The following is a 24,699-nucleotide window of genomic DNA, read 5'->3' as shown; positions in this document are numbered from 1 at the left end:
CTACATAGTTTGCTCTGCACTATTGTTTATATATAAAGCTTATACAATGATCTTCTACCTGGAAAACATTATTTATAAATTATGATTATTTTTTTGAGGAGCAAAGAAAGAGACAAGGACAAGAAGATATGAATTAGTTTGAAATCTTAAAATGTCCTACTCTGTTTACACACAGGCTAAAAGACTTCAAGATTAAGAGTCTTAGTTTCAAATTAGAAATTACTTGCTTTGTGAATTCATTTAGGCTGAGAATCAAATCAATATAGATGTCACAGAAATGTTTCTGTGTTTGAGAACAGATATTGTTATTTTTGCCAACCAGAGACAAAAATTTTCAAGAGTAATCAGGCCTGAATTTAATCCAGGGTTTAGTACTTGGAACAGACTGATGTGCCACAAGCAACTATTTAATGTCTAATTATTATTAATTCAACACAAGGAAGAGTTTTTTTCTCCCCAATTCATTCAAAAATTCACATTAATCACTGTACTGTATTATGAAACCTATAATTGTCTGTCAATAAAGAGGGTTTCCTGGTATTCAAAATATACTTAAATAATAGGAGAATCTTAAAAAATATATCTAATTATAATGGTGATTAGAATAAGGAAAAGAGAAATGAGGGAAAAAGAAACACTGAGATGATTTTAAATATCCATATGTCTAAGTTCATGTTTATTTGATACATATTTACAAATACATTTAGAAACCCGTCATTAATATTTTCTATCAAAATAATTACTGCATCCTAATTGTCAGGCATGCATAAGGAGGGAGAATGACAGGCACTGTAATACTTTCCAAGTGCCATGAGAAACAAGACATCTTGTCATGATGCCAGAAACATCTACAGATAGAATATAATTTGTGACAGAACTTACTTTCTGCTGTCTGCAATATTATCTCATCAAGCTCTTTTTCAAGTTTTTCATAAGTATCTAGCCTTGCTTGGAACTCAGAATTCTGTGTTTGAAGTTCAATAATGCGTGTTTCACTAGAAGACTGAAGACTATAAAATTCCTTAGTAAGCACCTGTGAGAATGAATAATAGAAAGATCAAGGATTCAGCATTACAGCTATTTATGAAAGAGGCAAAATATAATATATGTAAAACGCTTAGCAGTACGATACTAAATATTTGATGTAACTTTTGCATAGGAAAGATTAAAATACTTTAAAAAGTAGTTATTTTTTCAACTATATTATCTTGCATTGATTACACTCTCGGGTCTTATAACTTACGCCTATCTCCTGAGGCCTTAGTAATTCTAAGAATCTCTCTCTGAAAAAGCTACAAGAATTTTAAAGGAGAGTTAGGAAAAGCAAGCTAAAAAAATTAATACACAGCAGTCAAAACAGTGTAAATGCATCTATTTTTGTTGCTTTAACTGGATTCAGATTTCAGTTATCAATTTAAAAAAAGAAGGTTCCTTTACAGAATGGTAAATGCACGAATATCAGAATTTGGTATAAGATATACCAGATTCTTATTATTTACTTATTACTGAAAGGTAATATGCCATTAACATTCAGGACTAGTTTAAATACTTAATCCACTAAGCTTAAACAAAAAAGCACATATTCAAAAGTAAAAGTTATAAAGGTCCGTATAAGAACTAAAGCTTGATATAGTGCTTGAAAACAGAAACAACATTGACAACATAAATATTATAAAACCAACTGGAATAAAAAAAATCCTTGGTAAGTAAAGTAGTAATCCACATGCTTCGCAGAAAAAAACCCACCAAAACAGGTAAAGTAATAACCAAGTAGTACTTATAGCCAAGTTTAATACCAGCTTCCCAAATAAAAATCCCAAACATTCAAGATGACAACTGAATATAGATCTTGAGATACAGAAATATATGCATAGTGTATACAGCAGTAACCCCAGATTCACTGTCAAAATGACTAAAGAATGCACAATGCTTAGAGAAACAAGCCACTCGAATATAAAAAGATTGGTCTTGTGTCAAGAAGAATAAATGTATAGGTTAAAATTTGGCGACATATAAACCATCTGCTTCCTAGTTTTAGCATGCATAAGAAGAGAAACTACTCTATGCTGAAATCCAAATAAAAACAAGAGTTGGTTCACAAAGCAGCTGTAGATGAGCCACAAGATTCTAGTAACTACACTATTAATTAAGACCACTATCCTATAAGAAGGGTAAGAAAAAACCCCTTAGTACATTGATACTATATATAAGAAAGGAAATTAAAAAATTAAGAACTCAGCCAAAAGGAACAAAAGTAAAAGCTTCAGACATCAAATATTTAAATTCTGCAAGAACATTTCTTAATGAAAGAGCACTGGTTTCAAAGCGTCTCTCTAAAGAGAAAAGGAAGTGCCAAAAGTGTTAGTAGAATTGAATGCCAAATATTCAAGATGTTATTCAGATCAAATAAATATCCACAAAGAAAAAGGAAATATAACTCAAATTTAACTATCTTCTCAAAGTTTAGACATGTCTGTGCAATTAAAAATGTTTAGCAATCTCAAAGTCTAGCAAAACTGGCACTCCCAGTGCTTGTGGCCACAACTAACCTCATCAGCCGGGATCTGAATGTCCCAATACAGACAAAACAAGAAATTACATTTTATCTAAAACTCTCTAATTCTGTTTCCACTCTATAGTTCCTTTTCATAAATACCCTAGGCAGGTTCAGCACTAGGAACACAGGGACTTGAAGAACAGCATCCTTCTCCAAAAAATGGAGGCTGCCATAGCTGGCACTTGGAAAAAAGGTTTTTATTCTGTCCTATCCAGTTTGTAACCTGACGTTTGTTTTAGACATACACTGCCAATCTCATTTAAATCTCACGAATTGGACTCAGTGATATGATTTTGGGACTATGCACAGGTGAATAAATTTTATTTTAAAGTAAGTTTGTTCTGCTGAATACTGGACACTTTTCCAATACTAAAATTGGTGAACAGGATATGACACATTTTTGAAAGTACATGTTTGAAAGATAATAAATTCTAAGCTTGTAGAGATAAAAAGGTCCAAGTCATTCAACTCTCTGTAAATAGGTGCACTGGGTGCATGTGCCCAGGCGCTGGCAGGGGGGGCTGCAGGGGCCTCTGTGAGGAGAGGCCGGGGCTGCCCCATGCCGGACACAGCCGGTTCCAGCCGGCTCCAAGGGACCCACCCCGGGGCACGGCTGAGCCCAGCAGCCAAGGTGGGGGCACCTCTGGGAACATATGTTTAAGAAAAGGCAAAAAACTCTGCACAGGAAGTGAGGATTGAGGGGAAACAAGTGTGAGGAACAGCCCTGCAGACACCAAGGTGAGGGAAGAAGGAAGGGAGGAGGTGCTCCAGGTGCCAGAGCAGAGATTCCCTTGCAGCCCGTGGAGGAGACCATGATGAAGCAGGCTGTCCTCCTGCAGGCCATGAAAGACCATAGCAGAGCAGATATCTACCCATAGAGGGACCCATATCTACCCATATGGGGGCCCATAGAGGACCCCACGCTGGAGCAGGTGGACATGCCCTGAAGGAACTGCAACCTGTGGAGAGCCCAAGTAGGACAAGATTTTCTCCTGAAGGAAGCTGCAGCCAGTGGAGGATCCACACTGGAGCAGGGTAAAAGTGTAAGGAGGAAGGAGCAGCGGAGAGGAGCTGTTATGGAGTGACCGCAACCCCCATTCCCCATCTCTCCTTGCACTGCTTGGGGAGGGAGAGATATGAAGGAGGGAAGTTAAACCGAGAAGAGAAAGGGGTGGGGAAAGATGTTTTAGTTTTTGTCTTTGCTTCTCACCATCCAAATCTATTTCAATTGGTAATAAGTGAAATTAATTTTCCCCAGGTCAAGTCTGTTTTGCCCGTGATGGTAATTGGTAAGTGATCTCCCTATCTTTATATCAACCCATGAGCTTTTTCAGCTTATTTACCCCCCTGTCCTCTTGAGCAGGGGGATTGAGAGAGCAGCTGGGTGGGTGTCTGGCAGCTGGCCAAGGTCAACCCACCACGATAGGATTAGCAATGTTAGGTCTTTTCAATGCTGTATACACCATGCTCTCCTTGTCTTCTTTAGCTGTAAAAATTTGTTCCAGAATTGTGTATCAATAAAAAGTATGTTTATTATGTAACAATGCTATTACAAATCCTAGTTTTAAAAAATGATACTGAATTCACCATAACTGTTCTGGTATAACTGTCTTCTTTCCCTACAATAATCACATAGACTGAAATAAGCAGCTTTGTGATACAAGCATATGTATACCTCACATGAATGAGGTACTGTGTTCAACATCTCTCCGTGAGAGATTATTTTGCCTTCTTCCTCCCCCATAAATCTTGTTTTCCATTGAACTGGTCAAACTTAATAAACTTTGTCATTAGATTCTGCTTCAGCAGAATTTGGTGGAGATACTAATTCAGCTGTGTATGTTCTTTGCTACTTTTTCCCCATGCTTTTCCATTCTAAATTCTAATTAAAAACAACTATGTAATGCCCCATAAAGTGTCTCTCTACATAACATACCTCCAGCTTTCTCTGATATTTCTCACATTCCATTTGGCACTGTGAAAGATTCTTAGCTGTTTCTTGTTGCATGAGTTGAACATGTTCACTTTCAAAGGACTTCAATTTATTTTGGTGAAGAAGTTCAGCTACTTTGCTTTCTGTGCCAAGTTGCATTTGTCTATACCTAAAAGAAAAAAAAAAAGAAAAAAAGAAAAAAAAAGTTTTGATGATTCAAAAATAAACAAACATAGAATACACAGTGGTCCTGTTCATTACAGGTATAAATTTCAGAAATTAATACAGTACTTTTAAGAGTTTAGTAAGTATTAGTATGGTTATCTACATAACTATCGTAACCTGTATTTGAAACATCATTAGAAAAATTCAATACTATAATGACAACAAAACACAGTACGTGGAAAACTCAGTCCGTGGCTTTTCTGAATATGTGGTTAATGCACAATCAAATGACAAAGACGTTACAGTATACCTTATTTTTCAAAAAGGTTAGATCAATGTGAATCTCCTCCTCAGTACACAAATGTATGCACTGAAGTCTTTTCATGGGAGAGATACTAAGGAGACATTGTCTCCCATCTTCACCACCACATGTTACACACGATAGGGAGAAGTGGTATTAGACATCAGTGGTATCAATGGCACATCCCTTGGGATATCCCTTTGGGCTATCACGGATATCAGCTACACTGCTTTTTCCCATACCCAAAGATATGAAGAAATGTCAGACCACAATGGTGTATTAATTTCCACAGTAATTCAAAACCACAGGTCCTGCTCAAAAAGCAGAAATGAAGTATATTTTTGAGAATATCACTATAAGGTAATCATAGGTGACAGATAAATAATATTCCACTTAGAAGTGGACTTCATTCATTCTACTCATTATACTTAACGGGCAATCTCCAAAAAGAGCAGTAAAAAAGTTTGCTGATAAAATAATAAATTACTGGACTGTAGAAAATGAGAGTGATGTGAAGAACAGTAGAAAACCTTATGAATCTTAGCAGTAAATAACATACGAAATTCAAAGGAGATGTATGCAAAGTAAATCACAGCTTGTAAAAATTATCCTAACCATATACAAAAAATGATGAATTCCTAGCTGACTGTTTTCATTCACGAGTGAGATCTTGGGGTTATATGAGACAAATCCGTGAAAACTTCAGCTCAGTTTTAAGTAACGGTCAAAACCAACGTTTTGGGAATTACTGTGAAAGCAATAGAGAAAATACAGAAACCACATCACTTTACAATTCCATGCTGTTGCCTGCATACTGAATGCTGACTACCGTTCTAGTACCTCACCTCACAAGGAATGTAATAGAACTGGTAAACCATCAGAGAAGGGTAACAAAGATTACATTTGACAACCAGCAACATCATGCACTTATACAGTTGCACTGTGTGGAAGAAATTACTTAAACAAGTTAGCGCTTTACCACTTGGAAAAGAGATGGTGTAAGGAAAATAGAGAAATAAGAGAGGCCTGTAACATCACGAGTGGCACAGAGAATGAGAACAGGAATCAATTATTCACTGTATTTTCCAACAGATGAATGCAAAGGCATCTAATAAAGCTAGCAGATGCAGAATGAAAACAAATAGAAGTCGTTCTTCACACATGAAAGCTGTGAAATTCCTTACCATAAGATGTTGTGGATGCTAAAAATTAACACTTACTCAAGAGGATGCTGAATAAACTCAGCAGAGAAATCCTTTGATAACTATTAAAGGCAAGATGGTACTTCTCACACAAAAGTCACTTAACAACAAATTGTTCGAATGCCAGATAAACCTTTACTCTAACCCAGCATGGCTGTTATGTTAGCTGTCATTTGTCAAATAGCAGTTGCAATGCAATTCCACCCTATTTAGCACCTGATCTTTAGGTGGGATTGAGAGCATTTAACAAAAACAAGGGGATTACTTCAAATATTTTCCCTGAGGATTTCAGATGTAGGAATGTTTCTAAGGCACAAAGAGGAAGCAATTTTCACTGGAATTAACTTGAACAGAACAAACAGGTGCCATTATGATGCCCTTTATAATCATGCTGTAGACATCCGTGTATGAGTAAACAGTCCAATGCATGAATGAGATTGTTCCCACACAGGCTAGGTGAGCAGATACTGGAAATTCTGCCTACTGAGCTCATGAAAAGGTCGCTCTTTTTAAAACAATTTTCTTTTTCAATAGTATGACATTTGTTCTCAAACAGAGTTACTGCACTCAAACTGCTAAATGCCAATTATCCATCTGGTTATCGACTACTGCTGTCAATTTTGCTTGAGGATGCTTTTCAAGTGCTGATACTTTATGTATTTCATCACTGCTCCCTGGCTGTATGTTCCTATTTTCATTGTACTACACAAAAATAGTTTCAGCACTCTTACATTCTCCACACTTCATACATGATTGGCTGCAGACTTGACACTAAATCTGTTCTGCTATACACATTGTTTACAATCCTGGGAAGACTGTTTTGTTCCAAAGTGAGTAAGCTTTCACAAAGATACGTGTCATCCAGCCAACTGATGTGCAATGCAACACACAAATGAAATCTACCAGTCACAAGTCATATTTATTGACTTTCAACAACAAATTCGTATCTTCTGCCTTTACACAAAATAAATGGCAATGCCTTCCTGCAGACTGCTTCAGACCTTAAATTAGTTGGAGGTTCAATGATCTGTTCTGTACAGAGCCTACACACTGGAAACACGTATAAACACAGGCTGTACATACTTCTCTGTACTTACTTTCTATACCTTCCAGAGAAGTCCATAGTTCTCTGATGATTTTGTAAGTCTACGCAATCAGCTGGGTGCTTCCAGAGCATCCTTGTCAACCCAATCATAAACAGTAACTTCAGAAAAAAATTTTGTACTTTGTATTTTGGAAATCTGAAGTAGCTTACATGTGCATGATCTGGTTTGTACTGGTAAGGTTATGAAGAGTCAGTTTTCTTTTGACCTTACTACACTGTTGGGCTCACTAGTAACTCCTCCACTGCAGCACCATTCAGAGCTTCTTTGTCATGTTTGTTTTTACTTGGCCAGATAGTATCTCTAGTTTCTTGGCTACTATTTCGGCACAAGTGTGTGTGCATGTGTGTACATACTCATGTAACGCGATGTCAAAATACATTCCTTAATCTGCCTAGATGATCTCTAAGGGAAAACAAAAGAAAACAAAACCACCCTATGCTTTAATACTACTATTATGGAAAAAAATAGTAGAATGCGGATGTACAGGATTTTTCTCCATCAAGAAATTTTAGCAAACTTGATACAGTAAAAGAGTAGAGGTTTTTGTCTCACAGAAGAGTGAGGGTTGGGAATGAAAGGAAAATTACAGATTGAGCTAATGAAAAAAAATGGAAAAAACCCCACGTAAGAATCATCTGGAATGAGGTCTCAAATTCATTATATTTCTGTGCCATTAGGATGACCAGTCAATAATGCCTGAAGTTTGCTAACGCAGGGTGACACAATGGTTATCAAAAAGGTTATTTCTACAGTAAAGCAGGAAAGAGAATATTCAGAGAGGGACTTAAACTCTGGTTTGTAAGGATGGTTTTAAAATTTTTCTATCAGGATTCTGTTTCAAAATCTGCATACAATGAGAGTAAACTCAGATTTCATGGTAAAAAGATGTCATGGTAAAATCATGTAGTCTATATACTAAAGAAAGTATGGCAGCCAACTGTTTTCTGAATGGAGGAACTACAAGACACATCCAGCACAGCCTAATCTAATGTTGATATTCAAACATTTCTATCATATGTGTGTGTAATGTGAGATTCACTTAACATTTCCAACTTCTTATAAGCATCCCATAAGTACTGAGATAGCAACTCCAATCTGTTTCGACCTAACAGAAACAGACTCTCTCTTTTACCATTGTCTATCCCACTGACAAAAAAGGAGATGTACAGCAGTACTCCTCAATAATTGAACAATGAATCATAGAATCATAGAATAGTTTGGGTTGGAAGGGACCTTAAAAGGTCATCTAGTCCAACCTCCCTGCAATGACCAGAGGCACCTTCAACTAGATCAGGTTGCTCAGAGCCCCATCCAACCTGACCTTGAATGTTTCCAGGGAAGGGGCATCTACCACCTCTCTGGGCAACCTGTTCCAGTGTTTCACCACCCTCATTGTAAAAATTTCTTCCTTACATCTAGTCTAAATCTACCCTCTTTTAGTTTAAAACCATCACCCCTTGATCTATTGCAACAGGCCCTACTAAAAAGTCTGTCCCCATCTTTCTTATAAGCCCCCTTTAAGTACCGAAAGGCTGCAGTAAGGTCTCCCTGGCACCTTCCCTTCTCCAGGCTAAACAACCCCAACTCTCTCGGCCTTTCCTCATAGGAGAGGTTTTCCATCCCTCTGATCATTTTTGTGGCCCTCCTCTGGACCCGCTCCAACAGGTCCATGTCTTTCCTGTGCTGAGGACTCCAGAACTGGATGCAGTACTCCAGGTAGGGTCTCACCAGAGCAGAGTAGAGGGGCAGAATCACCTCCTTCGACCTGCTGGCCACGCTTCATTTGATGCGGCCCAGGATACGGTTGGCTTTCTGGGCTGCGAGCACACATTGTTGGCTCATGTCCAGCTTTCCATCCACCAGAACCGCCAAGTCCTTCTCTGCAGGGCTGCTCTCAATCCCTTCCATCCCCCAGTCTGTATTGATACTGGGGGTTGCCCTGACCCATGTGCAGCACCTTGCACTTGGCCTTGTTGAACCTCATGAGGTTCACATGGGCCCACTTCTTGAGCTTGTCCAGGTCCCTCTGGATGGCATCCCATCCCTCAGGCGTGTCAACCGCACCACTCAGCTTGGTGTCGTCTGCAAACTTGCTGAAGGTGCACTCAATCCTACTATGTCATTGATGAAGATATGGAACAGCACTGGTCCTAATACGGACCCTTGAGGGACACGACTCGTCATCGATCTCCAGCTGGACACTGAGCCGTTGACCACTACCCTCTGGATGCGACCATCCAGCCAATTCCTCATCCACCGAACAGTCCACCCATCAGATCCATATATCTCAAATTTAGAGAGAAGGATGTTGTGGGGGACTGTGTCAAAGGCCTTACAGAAGTCCAGATAGATGACATCCATAATGAAGTACATTAGAAGACAATAAACTTGTAAAATTAAGCATTCAAGAAGCAGAAAATCCTAGTATTAAGCTTGTTAATAGGAAAGAATGCCAAGCAAGTAAATACTATGAAATAATAAATCTTCCAAAGGAAGTCCTAATGCGATTACACAAAACACAACACCAACCCTTTCTAAGTTTGCAAACTTGATAATACCAACCCAAGGCTCTTTAGGATACATTTTAGACATTATTTTCAAGTTTAAAAATGGAAAAAACCCTGTAAATTGTGAAATCACCCTGACTCCACAGATGGGTCAGTTCCAGATCTAAGATCTTTAGAGTAATTACAATATATTCTATTTGTACAAATGTCCGTGCTTTGGTTCAGTGCCAAATTTGCAAGGAAACCTAAATGCTACTGACATTTCCTCCCTAACCTGTCCTATTGCAAATCTCCCACTTCCAGCCCCAACATGTCCTCTCATGTTCCTGCCCTCCTCCCTCTCTGTCCCAGCACCAGCCCAGATTTCTCCTGATTTCTATTTTCATTCTTTCTACTTGGAGCTTCTGTTTTTCTTCTCACCTGTGTTCCTAGCCTATTCAGTTTCCTTTCCTATCTTATACTCCTACCCTCCAACTGCTGGTTTTCCTTCTCTCTATTCCTGTATCACCCTCACAGTTCGTCATCCTTCATCAAATCCTACCGATACTTCTTTCACCGTGAGGTTCAAATCCCAGTTTAACTGAGTCTGGCTGTTAAGGCTTCCTCGCTTCCAAAGAGCCCAAAGCTAAGTATAAAAGCACAGAAGAGAATTTTCCTTACTCTTCATTGTTCCACTTGGAGACACACAGAAGCAGTAACAGCAGTCTAGATAGGCCTAAATTAAATTCAGTCATGTTACAGACTGCACATACGCTGTCCATACATGTGGCAAACTGCGAGACTCCAGTTCAAACATGGGCGCTCAAAGGATCTTGTTTTCACTGGTTGTCTTTTTGATCCTTGGTACTAAAAACTGGTTGGCTTGTTTCTGAGCAATCAAAAATTTCCGATGAATTGAGTTCACACGCTACCCACTAAGTAACTGAAAATGTAGGAACTCTGATCCATAGTTTCAAATGCTTTCATTGTTCAGCTTCTGAAGCACTGAACGTAAGTCTGATGCGTCATGTATCTGGCTGGTTTCATTAACTGAAAGTCTGTTTTAATATTTACTACAAAATGGGTAAGAAAAATGTCATTCTTCATTTAAAACACACATATTTTATGGAGCTTGTTACACTAACTTTATAGGCATTTTCAGTCTTTTGTTCCATTTATTGCTTCATTAATGTCTATCAAATATTTTAAATTATTTCTAATCTGGACTAAAATAACAATGCACTTAGTAACAACAAATTTAAATACCTCCAACAAAAGAAAAAAAAGCTCCGAGTATAATGATTAAACAGAAGATGAAGCATGCCATCTACAAATTGTTTAAACAATGAAAAATTTGTTTGCTGAAATAATTTTCACTTAAAATTTGTTTTCCCCAAAAAACATGCTGAGAATTTTTTCAGCACAGTATTCCTGTTTTAGATTGTTTTTTAAAAAAATCCAGAAACATATAACTTAAATGCTAAAGGGTAAACATGATTTAACATGCAAGTTCTTGCCAGATGTTACATTTGCTTCGTATCAAGTAATTAAACATACAGTACTTTTGCATGTGGTTTAGTAAAATCTGTTTGAGAGAGAAAGCTTAGAAGCTTTGTTTAAAGCTGCTTGCTTCAAAGCAGATTTTTGTGTTTTGCAGCATTCTAAGCATTTGTTATGTATTGGCCTCTGATCCTCATTCTGTCAAAACAACTTCCTTGGAGGCAGCACTTCCACATACTGTTTTGCAGTTAGTAGGAAGTGCTAGTTCCAAACATCCAGATTCAGCAAGATAAACAGCTGTTTTACACTACCTGTAGTTTCAGGACATCTAAACTCAAAATTACCTATGCAATAAGTGGAGTTCTTCAGTATGTAGAACCCATGTATTCTTTCTACCCTAACTAGACTAATGTGTACACCAGATTGGACACTTTTCCCTGCAGTGTCCGATGAGAACCTGCGTACTTCCCATGTATTCTTGTGCCTTACGCCAGAGAAAGAAACAGGTTAGCTGCTGCACAGATCTTTTCACTAACCTGTAACATGACTGGTAAAGAGCAAAGTTAAAGGTGGGGTTGTAGAATATACATATAAAAGGCACATCTTGATGTGCTACTATAAAGGTAGCTGTTTATCTGTGTTTATTGCACTAGGACAGCTAGAATGACCTAATTACCATGATGAATGTTGCATCTCTTTTAAGAATTGGAATAACGAACATTACAAAAGATGAGTCTGTTTTAGATATATCTGCTAAATCATGCTGACTGGCAGAGACTGAAATCCATCTTTGTTTCCTTGTCTCTGGACTACGCAATTGTGCTTCCTTTTATTTGCCTCTGACTCTGAGAAACTTAAGATTCGCTCCTGCATTGAGATACAGCTTCAACAGTAATGGTAGAGACTGCTTCAGCCTAGCCTAGACTAGCCTGTGCTTGGGATTTATATTTCAGTCATGATAATTTCATAATAAACTTCCACTAGGGAGTTTTCTCTCAGTCCTGGAGCTCTGATGGACGTTGAATCCAGTCTTCCACTTCCTGAAAGCGCGCGCTTACTTTTGGGCTACTGTAAAAAAGATGACCAACTCCTGCCATGCTTTTTTAAAAAAATGAAACAGGATGTGGTTGCTACTCTGAGTTAATTCAATGCTGCTGATGCATGCTTAGTTTGCTCAGAGTCACTTGCCTAGACTGTTATTACTTGGTTTAAGTCATCAGCATCTTGATTGAGTTAACTCTTTTGTTATTTGATTCAATGAAATAAACAAAAAATCTATTCAAATAACCTAACTGAACTTTATCAGTATAGAGATATTAATAACAGCATCCTTAACAAAACGAAAGGATCTGAAGAATAAGGATATAATAAGGAATGGGACATAATTCCACCGTTTCCTCCTCAAAAACTGTTTTTTAGATACATAAATAGGAGAAGAGAGTCACCCCGGTAATTTTTAGGAGTCTAATGGTAGTTGCTTTTCTCTTTGCCTATACATCTTAGTGACGATGTATATCCTTGTGTTCTCATTTATGTATATTCATCTTATGATGAATTCTAAATCTATGAAAAACTGTACAAACAAGAAACATAGAAATCATCAGTATACACAGTTGGTCAGAGAATACCTACCAGATCAGGTATTTCAGGAGATGTAGGCACAGAGATACCTAGTTTGTGAATCCAAAAATGGAAATTATCACCTCACAAGATCCCTTGAATAAAACTTCAAAATAACCCCAAAGAAAGATAAAAGATTCCTCTTTTTCAAACAGGAAGGCTATTAAATGAATTCTCTGAAGCCTAGTGAAGAGATACCAAAGGAAATAGCTTCATAGAATTCTCCTAAGTACAGGACAACAATCTAAAAGGGAAACATAGCCAAGCTAAAGGATGCAGACACCAGCAGCTCTACCTCAAGCCAAAAGCAGTCAGAAGAAGCTGAACAGTTCTATTGTTTGTGGCACAGCCTCGATCCACTGCATACAGCTATCTTTTGCATCTGTGTGCACTAGCACATAAAATGGCAAAAGTCTCCAATCTTGAAAGTATGAGAAACATGCTGAACTGAGGTGGAATGCACATCTGGACAAGCATGAGAATAAGTGTGATTAGATTTCTCATTGCCTAAATGACATCTTTGCTCAAACAGATAAATACTCCAATTTTTTAAAAAATTCACTTTGAAGTGGCAGATTGAGAAAGATCCCTGCTCTGCAGTATGGTTTTGTCTATTGTACATATTTTAATCCAAGAGCAAAAACCCTGAAGTATATTTATTAAAACGTCATTATGTCTTTACTCACATTTTCTGTGCACACTGTTCTCTGTTTGATTTCCCATGGCATCCCAAGCCATTAACTTTAATAAACCAATATTTTTATTTAATTATTTACTTCAGTCCTTGCAAAAACTGGCATGTTAACAAAGCCGAATTTTGTACTAAATCAAGAAAAAGGCAAGGAATAGTAGAGAGGCTTTTCTCCCAATAATGTATATTGACTGGTATAGAAAATAATTAATTTGAATTGTAACTGTGAGAGGTTTTGATATGAGAAATATATAACAGACCCGAATGAAGAAAATGCCAGCAATTTCCTTGCTATAAAACACTAAAAAAAGGAAAAGCATGAACTTTTAATATTATTCTACACTAAATTTCAAATTCATAACAAACACTTAGAATTGTCTGGCTTGATAATTTTTTTCTGCTGTTCAGAATTATTTTTTAAGCTACCATACAATTTTCAATAACGATTCAACAACTTACCTCCTTAAACCAAGTATTAGCTTTTCCAGAAATATTATTACTTCATGAAAATATTCCTTAATAATAGAAGTATTTGTGTTTCTGGAATATAATTGAAATAAATTGCTATTGTAGCAGATGAAACGTACCTGAACAGATTTGGGGGATATCAGAAGCTACAGATATTGTTCATTACTTTTTTACTATTGCACAGCAAACATTGATCTTCATTGCTCAAGCAAAGTAAGAAATCAGAGTCAACAGTTACACAAAGACTCTGAAACTGTTGCTTGAATTGTTTTTCCTCTTGGATAAAACATACAAAAATGTATCTTTTAAAACTCTCCACTCCCACTAGTCACAGAGGTTATTTTTCGTCAGATATTCAGTTAAATCAATATAAATATTTTCAGGTCTTTCTTGTGATTCTGGATAGAGTGATTATTACTTGCTAGGCTAATTCAGTATTCAGGGAGTTTTCAGAGTGCCAATAGGTGCATGTTGTTTTACTTTACATGGCTGAAATACATTTTGATGTAGCATTACTGACCCTCTCAGCTCACAACTGGCCCTTAGCATATTTGCATACATTCCCTTCATTGAATGTTCCAGAGCAGTAATTTTTCAAGATAGTAGCTGAAAAAAAAAGTAAGATTGATAATTAAAGAACCTTGACATAATTATAACTAAACTACCAAATTTACGTTAAATTCTTGAGGTAAACAATCAGTCAATATACGCAATATACTGTAGATCTTCTCCAGGGAATAGACTTTTTTCTTTTTCTTTAATTGATCAATCCACACTAGTGCTGTCACAGTGAAAAAAAGAATACTGCATCCAAATATGCACACAAACACACAAAACCCAAACTCTGAAAGAAATCATAAAACCTTCCTTGCTAAAGCTAGTAGACATTTTAACTAATTTTTTTTTAAATACCTTAAAAGTCACAAACTTTAAACCTCTGCAGACACTGAAAAGAAGCTACCAAAAACTTCTGATATACACATATTGGTCAAATCTAACCATAAACAAACAAGGGGAAGGTGATTCAAGGAAATAAACTCTCTGGATGTTCATGTTGACAAAGTTTGTTACCTTTTCTATTCATTTACATGACTTACATTGTGAACATATCGATCTGTAAATTGCGTATACTTTTCTTTCCAATCCTTTCCCTTTGCTACTCTTTCTACAAACCAGGTTGCACAAGCAGTTTATTAAAATTAAAAACCAGAAAATTAAAATTGGATTGCAAAGATATTTTGAAAGAATATTATGGGTCATGCAATGGATATACAGCTATGTTGTAGTCCTATACACAATCTACTACTGAGCAAAAGGCAATTAACCATCTCACACAACTTTTGATAAAACTTTTGCAGTAAACTCAGAGACTGAAAGAGTAACAAAGATAGCAGTCTGAATCATGAAATTCAAGTCACATTTTACACATTAGAAACATAAAAAATTCCACACTGTTCAAGAAAAGAAACTTAAATATGTATCAGCAATCTTATGCTCTACCTTCCACAATAGCATTTATTGTCTGTTGTTGTATATGCTGCTGTTCCTCTGATTTAATAGAAAATTCATTAAGATACTTATAGATGTAAATGTATACTTAATAAAAGGTAATTACTGTACGATTTTTAATTCCATTAATGCAAAAAGGGAAAAAGTCAATGTGAAATGATTGACAGAACAGCAGTTATATAAGTGACAACAGCAATACTGAAATGTCTCTCTCCTCTTAGCAAATAAAATCTAAAAAGCACTAAAAGCAAAACCAGCTACAAACAGAAGAAAAATGTCTGGAATGCCATATACCTCCTTAAAACAGTCAGAAATTAACATACAGATTTTTAAGTTCTTAATTCCACAAATGTAACTTGTATGTAATTAATAATATCAAAACTAAAATTTTATTCTATACAGTGATGAAAAAAAGAGCTTTTTAAATGATCAGCAAGGAAAAAATAAGAAAAGGAAATGTCATCACTGAAGACAGGGACAGGGAAAGGGAAAGAAACGAGAAAGTAGGGACAAATCTTTTGAGATAGCGCTAACTGGGAGACCATCAGACAAAGCTCCTCTGACGTCTGAAAAAGAAAAGATATATGTAACTACTGTATCAGCAGAGAGACTGCTCTCCCCCTCCCTTTTCCCCACTGAAAGTCTAGCAGAGTAGGTCAGAAGGTTAGGGTTCAAACTGCCATAATTTAGCAAATGATTGGTATGTCCTTTATATCACACATAACAGGTTTGATTTCCTGATAAGCAGAGTTCAAAGTACAGGCACACCTTGTTATCTGTCAAGGATGTGTTCCTAAAAGTGCTACAGCTAGCAATGATGGACAACAAAGCAACTTTTCCCCTAAGAATTAATGTAATGGAGGGTCTTGGTGTTTGCAGTGACTTAAGAAATAAGCAAAATTTAAATATGAGAGGCCAGCATATTGCTGCATAATTTTCCATTTATTCCCCAGTAAAATTACCCCTTAAAAACAAGATCTCAACAATGCAAATGCAAAACAGAATTATTAAATAATTCAGGTTGGAAGGGATTTCAGGGGGTATCTAGTCCAACATCCTGCTCAGAGCAAGGTCAGCTATGAAATCAGACCAGGCTGCTCAAAGCTTTAGCCACTTGGGTCTTGAAAACTCCCAAAGGATAGAGACTGCCCACAGTCATGGTTGGCTGTACTGAAAAAGTTTTTCCTTATACCAAGTCAGAATCTCCTGTTTCAACTGATGTTCTCTTGTCCTCCATCCATGCCCTGCTGTGAAGGGCCTGGCTCCATCTTCTTGACGACCTCCTCCTAGGCACTGAGGGCACCGCTGTTAGGTGCCCCAGCAGTCAGACTGAACAAACCCCCGTCCTCAGCCTCCTCTCACGGGGCAAGTGCTCCAGCCCTGACCATTCTGGTGGCCCTCCACTAGATTCACTCGTTTATCATTATGTTACTTGTATTGGATGTCCCCAAATTGGACACCCCTTGATGTCTTGACTATTCTCCTGCTAATACAGCCCAGGATGCTGTCAGCGTACATTGCTGGCTAATACTGAGCTTGCTGTTCACAAAAAAATTTGTTCCCTTCAAAGACATGAAGAATTATGTGTAGTCACACACAAGATCATTTTCATTTGCTTATTAGCATTTGAATGCTACATAAAAACTATTAAAATATTAAAAAGAATGTATGAAAAACTACTAGAACTGTACTTGCAGCAGTTGTTTTAAACTAAGTATGATGCTGGAAAAATACATGGATTTCCACCTGTCTTTCAGAACTTAAAAGAACTTTCGTTAAGCCACCTGCAGGCCATCAGGCATGCTTCACTGCAACTGGGCAGCTCAGGGAAGTTTTTGTTAGAAGAGCAATGGATGGAAAGACACGATAACGCTAACAGCTAGGAGAGATGGGTCTTACATAATCAAAGGATACTAAAATGACTGACAGACAAGCAACGGGTAGGGCAGCATTACTGCATCCGTCTTCTTTCAAGTGATATGTGAAGACATATGAAAGATATGTGAAATATCCTTTCCTATGCAGTGACGGCAACTGGAACCACATTAACATCACCATTAACGGGAAGACAAAGGAGACAGCGTGAAGACCTCTCTTCATTCATACGACTTAGAAAAACAAGCTCATCAACTGCATTTCAGCTCTAGAGACAACTATCAAATAATAAAAGGTTGTATACTAGCTGGTTTGTTACAAGTCTTAAGATGTAGATATCTGTATGGGTCATTATCCAGAAATGAAACGTACTGTTTCTAAAAATTATTTTCCTGTACTGTACAAGACCCTTCAAATCAATCAGAGAATCTTTTGAAGCAATTTAAGAACAATAAACACACTTAGACAACAACATCAATAGCGTACGAGAATATGGAAGATACTCTCATAGCCCAAAACAAAAGGAAGGAGCTACAGTCACATTCTGCACGTTGTTAAGAGCTTCAAGCAGAGTAATAAATGAATCCTGAACAGATGCATCACCAAGCTGTTTATGACACTAATGAATCTCATTTCTCTTCATTTCTAAGCAGGAAAAAGTCCAATGAATCTAAGTTTTCTATAAAGCAGCCTATCCCAATAAATTCTTGAGTTACCAAATTACCCTACATTACCTGCTGAGGCATGTGAAAAATGAAAATACTTAAAAAATGCAGTAACTATTTCGAAAAATAATCAGTTAACTCCAAGCTGTCTCCCCTCTTGAGCATATTTGCTTTCATAACATACTTTTCTATATTTTATCAGTCATCTGACAAGTTTAACAAAATTTTTATAGACAGACACAACTTTGCCTTTATACAGCTCTTCTACTTTTTCTACTACTAAAGTTATTAATTTGAGAAGAGTAGTATTGTGGGAAGCAGTTAAAAAAGAGAAAATAAAATCCAGGTTTGGAAAGAAGAAAAGGAAGTCAGAATTCATGAATTGCGGGGATGCTAACAGGCTTTGCAATAAAAGTTTCAAGCATACCTTCTAAGAAGAGTCTTAGATGTGATGTAACCATCACCTGGCTCCTGAGAGACCACCACAAAAAGCACTGAAATTTATTTATTTTAGTGCATATAATTCTTAGACTAACCAAGTTTTCTGTTTCTCTGCTTCCTCTAATTATGTCCAGCTCTATTCTCCCTTCCTACATACCTTTGTCTTAATTTTTGTATTTTCCTCCCATTTTCTCCATTCTTTCTCACCATTTAAACAATTCTTTCTTCAGATGAACTATCACAATCCCTGCAATAACCACATCTGAGAAATATAATTTTCCTTTTTGTAGCAGACTTGAAAACAAATGTTTGTTCTTTTGGGTCTTTTCCCCTAATGAGACGTGTAGACAAGACGTTCCTGATATCCAAATATTCCCTGTCCCAACAGAGTACCTGGAGACTATAACCTTTTCTTTTTAACTTTTAGATTGTAACGTATCAGAGTAGATATCTTTTTATTGCGATATAGGAAGAGAAAGCTCCTACTACTCTGTGTGTTCAGTGCTTGTATCATTTCATCCCTGTCATCATCCATTCTTTCTGCTAGGAGCCCTAGAATATGGCTACACCTATCATGCAACTAACGAAGCAACTGAAGATGCAATTCTTGTACTCACTGAACAGCAGCTGGAAAGTTCCCTCTAACATAGCCATATTGTTAACATTAACTCCTTTGATAAAAGGAACCCATTCACTGAACAGTATATTAAAACATGGCTTTAACCCTTTGTATTCTTATGGTTTACAAGAAGACTTCCATTGACTTAGATATACATAGGAAAAGTCAATTTCCCTTTAAAATTTGAAGAACGAACTGTTGCATTTCAATCTGACCATGCTAGTTACCAGTTTTGTGTGAATACTTAGGTCATGACTGAAAAACAGTCTAGCTACTACTGTACTTCCGTTAACCTTATTTTGTGTGATGTGTAATTCTTTTGCCGTCTTTATTACAAGAAGGTTTAAGTAGATGAAGGTGTTTAATATTTTTCCACAGTATTTTAAACTCTATTCCACTCTGAGCTCCATTCTCGGCATTCCATTCTTCCACTGTTAAAGTCTGAACCAGGTTGGAACCAGACTCTAAGCTTAATCTAAAACCACTTAATAGGCTAATAGTTCAATTTGCCTTAATTCAAAATGGAGTCAGTCTTTCAGAAAACAAGAAAATCTGCTTACTGTCAGCTATCCTTAAAGATGCAGTGTTTATAGGTACATGACACTGAAGCATGCTTGTCTTAGCAATACTAATGGGGCACACAGCCTAATACTTTGACTGCTGTTATATAAACAGGGTGGAGTTTGGCCCATATTTTCACTTCTCAATCTCAGAATTCCTGGTAACCATAAACGGACATTCAAAGGCAAGCAATAAAGAGCGTGTGCTGTGAACGTGCATACAGAAAACACACCTTAAAGAACAGTTATAGGTAAATTTGATTTCTGCTTCAGGACATCCACAATGTTAGTGACTCCAAGATGTATTCCCCACAAAAACACCATGAGTATGTGTAGGGAATCTTCAGTAAGAACTGCAGAATTATCATCCTGAATGCAACATAAAGCTTAAGGGTTTCAGGAGTTAAAACACAGAAGTGCAAATCTCAGGGGTGAACTTGTGCTGGGAGCCATCACTGTGACACAGGCCCTACTAGGATTATGATTACAAATATTAGAGCTTTTTCATTCAGTGAGAAAGCTCTAAGACATCAAGGTTCCCTAGGATCACTCTGCCACACACATCAAAGTATTTAAAAGTTTTGAGTCTATTAACATCAAATGAAAGCATGTCAGCTATACAAGCGGTGTAGAACTTCACTGCAGAAGAGTAAGAGGGAAAGGAATTCTTCTTCTTCTTGCCTGACAGGGTTAAAGGGCCAAACACTTCAAATTACAGTATGTAATGAAGCACTAGTCACATTACCCCAAAAAGGTCAGCAACCTAGCCATAATATAAGTCAAGAATCTCATTGACTCAGCCACACACACGTAAGCAAATAATTCCTCATATCAGGCTATTCAATGCCTGTGATGAGTAGAAAAACTCTACTTCTGACAATCTAGCAGTCCCCCAGATGCAGGGAGGGATCTGAGGCTTACATGACAAATCTGACCCAATTTCAAAGAAAAATTTTCAAGAATACTAGCAGTCTCCTCAGATTCTATGTAGAAAGACTTATTATAAGAACTTTATTAGTTTTATTTCCATTAGCAGAATCCCTGCTGTTACAGGGTGTTGGGGATTTACTGTACAGATGATTCTGGTCAGGAAAAGCAACACAGGAAAAACCCTCCGCAGCTTTCCCAGCTAGGAAATAAAACACACTTCTCAAATTCATTCCTGATTTGTCCAAATTTGAAAAGAAAGATTTACACTTACTTCCTGTTGGTGTCTAAGACTGGTTGATGACCAATCTTGTGCTACCTCCAAGTTCTTTGAAAACAGCTCTTAAATCATCACTCCTCACTTTAATTATCTTTTCACTGGGAACAAGAAATCCTATTTACTAATGTGTTCAACAGTCCTGTCAGTTGATGAACCAATTCCATTTGATCAGTTATTCCCAAGTGAGGAGATCTCATTTTGACTTTTGTTAGTAAATTATATGAAAATAGTGACACCCCATCACTATTCATATATTGATACTGAACTTACAGGCAGAGGACTTTCTGAATATTTTTTCCTATTCTTAAGTTCCAGGGATATGGAAATGTACACTGTCCTCCAGAGTAAAGCTTAAGCCTTACATCAGCAGATTACTGGAATGAAGTCCTTAGATGAGTTAAAAGGTCTCTGTCATGGGAGTGAAGATCTTAGGAAGTGAAGATCAAAACCACTTTTATTCAAAACAGGACCTCCAACCAGGTTTCCTGTTTTTGTCAAGGAGCTCACAGACTCCTTCAGAAGAGACTCTTTCTGGAATTTTTAATAACAGCTTTTTTTGGTCAATGTTTTGGACCTTGCAAGAAATGTCCATTTTCCCTCTTTAAAGCAGAGTAAGCAAAAAACATGAGTGTCAAATTTGAGAAAGCTACCTTCAATGAGAAAGCTACTGGTGAAGGTGACACCCCCGGAGAAGTAAAGAAAAAGCAGAAATCACAGTATAGTTCTGGACCTCATGCTCTCTATCCTCAGCTTCATGTTGAAAGGGACTAAGTATGAGAATGCAGGCCTGATTATAGGTGACATGCATGGATACTGATAAACAAAGGAAACTGTCCTTAGACTTGGGTGTATGAATGCACTTAGGCAGAGACTAATACCTAAGGTAATCAGTATTTCATTAAAAAGCTGTTACTTCTGGATGAATGCTGCTAAGATTTGCAATTCTTTTGGCCACAGCAGGTTTTCAAAGAGAGGTCTGGGCTTTCAATAATGAAGAGCATTTTCCAAGACTCCAGTCAATACATAAGCTAAGCAGAACAGTAAATTAGTCTTCACTTAGCTTTGTGCTGAAACTAATAACAGCATCTGAGCAGACTAGTATAAAGTTAGATCAGATACATTCATAACCACAATGAACTGTGTATATGTAGTCTTAGATACAGCCAAAAGTAAACACAGAGATCAGCTTGTTTGACCCACATAAAACACAGGACTTTCCTGAATTAATTCTTGTTTGAATTAAAGTATGCTGGTAAGAGTAAAGAATATCTGCTTTGAGAGAAACAGTATTTTAGATATGTGCCAAATTCTAAACAGGTATTATTTTGAAGTGGCCTGTGGCTTAAACTGTTTGAACAGTTTTCTTTGAACTTTCAAGGGAAATTCTCCCCTTCAGAGTAACAAAAAATATCAAGCTAATTCAACTCTGCCTGTAACACCAACACTGGGAAGATACAGAATATTTAGCATTTTATCCCATCTTAAAATTGCTTCCTCAAAATAGAAGAAATTGTTCTTTATGAATCTCCGTTCCCTAGCCACAGAATGTAACCCAATTCAACAGAATTTGCTTGTTTATATAAAATATAATACTTTTTAAAAGCCAAATGAACTATTGGTTATTTGCCATTTACCACCACACACAACATTATAAATTAATCAAAGAATAAAACTTGTTACAACTGCAGAATCATACCTTTTTCACCCATTACAGACGTTTAGATTTTTTTTGTCAGTGACAAGAAATACCTTTCCGAAGTTTCCTTGCTGGACTGTAAAGAATTACTTGTAGGTTTGTGAAGTTAACGACTTTGACAGATTTGAGAAGTTATTACTTCTATGCCATCTTTAGGGGCTTTAAACAAAAAAATTCAGAACAACTATTTTTCTTATTTAGGTAAAGCCATACACATTTTTAGTATTTTATGAACTAAGATTGTCATCGCTTAAGTGCAACAGTGTATGCCAGGATTTTTGGTACATTAAGTGCTCCACTGTTGGGCCTGTGCCATTACCTCTCTTGTGTTTCTACAATAGTGTGTATGAATGCTAGACATAGCATTACTATACACGATGCTATATAATTCATTACTTCTGTCTTATTAGTACTTTTTCTTTACTTTTCAAATTTCCATTCCCTCTGTTACCTTATATTCTTGCTAAAAATGATAATCAATCTCTCAAGTGAATTATTCTCTATAGCACATGGAATGAATTTAAAGACTCTAGCTGATCATGTCAACATTAAAATAGGACAAATATGTTGCTTTGGCACAGTAAAGTCAAATCCAGGCCACAAAACCTTGGATTATGTACAGACAACTCCCCTCTTCACCATTCCTTAGTATGCTATCATTTACATATACTCTGCAATATGAAAATACAAACAATAAAAGAAGTTCTTGCAAATATATGTACTCAAAACGAGGAATACAAGAAATTAGGCACATTTGAAATTAATAAAAGCAGAAACCAGAACTATTTCTTTCATTCAGATATTGCAGATTTACTGAATTGGAACAAAATCCTTCACAGTTTGTAAAACCAACATCCACACCTCAGTATCTTTAATTCCAGTCTAGATAAAGGCATCTTAAATTTATTTTTTCTACTTTGACCTAAGTTAACTACTGTTTGAGCATTTTCCTAAAACACTACATTTCTCAGCTGTAACAGCATCTGTCATTCTTGGCTTGGAAGCAAGCTCTTGTATGAATGTGAGCAATCTTTTTTTGCTTCTTTAGAAATGCAGGGTATGTTCAACAACTGTACTATGGATCTATAGGAATCTAAAGCATGTGTTTTAAAGTAATTCAATGCATCTCTCAGATCATGATCAAATATGGCATGCAATATGATTAATAAAACAAACAGCATACTGCAGTATTCGGTACTCTTAAGACAGAAAATAGGACCATAAACTTTGTGGAGAGAAAAGTAATTAAAATATACACTAGAAGGAGAATTATAACTTGCATATTAATTTATTTTTATGGATTTAATAAAGAAAAGCCTATTGCTATTGCAAATATTTTTGTCAGATTTTGTACTTTAAATTACAACAACAGAAGTAACAATACTTAGTGCTGTGGTACTATTCTCTTATGAACTCAAGTTTCCACAGCTCTAATGGCATGTACACTTCCCATTCTGTATTTCTCACTGACTTCAAATTAGTTTATGCAGCTTCAAAAAAAAGAAATGTAGAGGTTGGGACTGTTCAAATGAATACCAAAGAGCAAAATAGATCTGAAAAAAAAGACCATTTGACACTGAAGTGACTCAAGAAAAGAAACCTTTCTACAGTACTATTTAAAATATGTTTCTTTCACTCTCTGTGATTGAGAAATCATGCTGCCATTTTTTGCCACTGAGTTTCAATAGTAAAATTGTACGTCTGAATTGTATTAAAAAGTATCTTTTTCTCAAGGCCTTCTCAAAGTATTATTAGTTCTATAAGTATTATTAGTTGTCAAAGTATTATAATTATTAGCATGCAATAAAGATGAAATTTCTGAAATTGTAATGTGAAAAAATTGACGAAAATAGCAAAAGGAAGAGGTCTTGAGCACAATTCAGTTGGTAGGGCTGTAACTCAGATTTTTGTAAAGGTCTAGAAAACCATTTATATGCATTAGTATTGTATTGGCAAAATTATTCTTTCATTGAGCACAATCACATTTCAGCTACCTTTTAATTTTTTTTTTCTTATTTTAGGAGATCCTCCTTCATTATATTCCCTCCACAGACATACAAACTTAATTTTTATTTTGGAAAATATATCATAGCTCTAA

The 24,699-nt window shown here is 36.6% G+C and overlaps 1 protein-coding gene across 3 annotated transcripts in view; it reads right to left on the bottom strand.

The window, feature by feature from the left end:
• PIBF1 (progesterone immunomodulatory binding factor 1) overlaps positions 1 to 24,699 on the bottom strand; it is a 124,468-nt gene that overhangs the window by 45,354 nt on the left and 54,415 nt on the right. For all 3 annotated transcript variants that reach the window (XM_075527276.1, XM_075527266.1, XM_075527285.1), the window contains exons 11-12: positions 4,494 to 4,659; positions 883 to 1,033 (exon numbers count right to left, since the gene is read on the bottom strand). In XM_075527276.1, the coding sequence (XP_075383391.1) occupies positions 883 to 1,033; positions 4,494 to 4,659 (317 nt within the window). The remainder of the gene's footprint in view (positions 1 to 882; positions 1,034 to 4,493; positions 4,660 to 24,699) is intronic.

This window comes from Mycteria americana, chromosome 1 (assembly GCF_035582795.1).
Source record: "Mycteria americana isolate JAX WOST 10 ecotype Jacksonville Zoo and Gardens chromosome 1, USCA_MyAme_1.0, whole genome shotgun sequence".
Classification (NCBI taxonomy): Eukaryota; Metazoa; Chordata; class Aves; order Ciconiiformes; family Ciconiidae; genus Mycteria; species Mycteria americana.
This window is presented reverse-complemented; position numbering and strand designations above follow the sequence as displayed.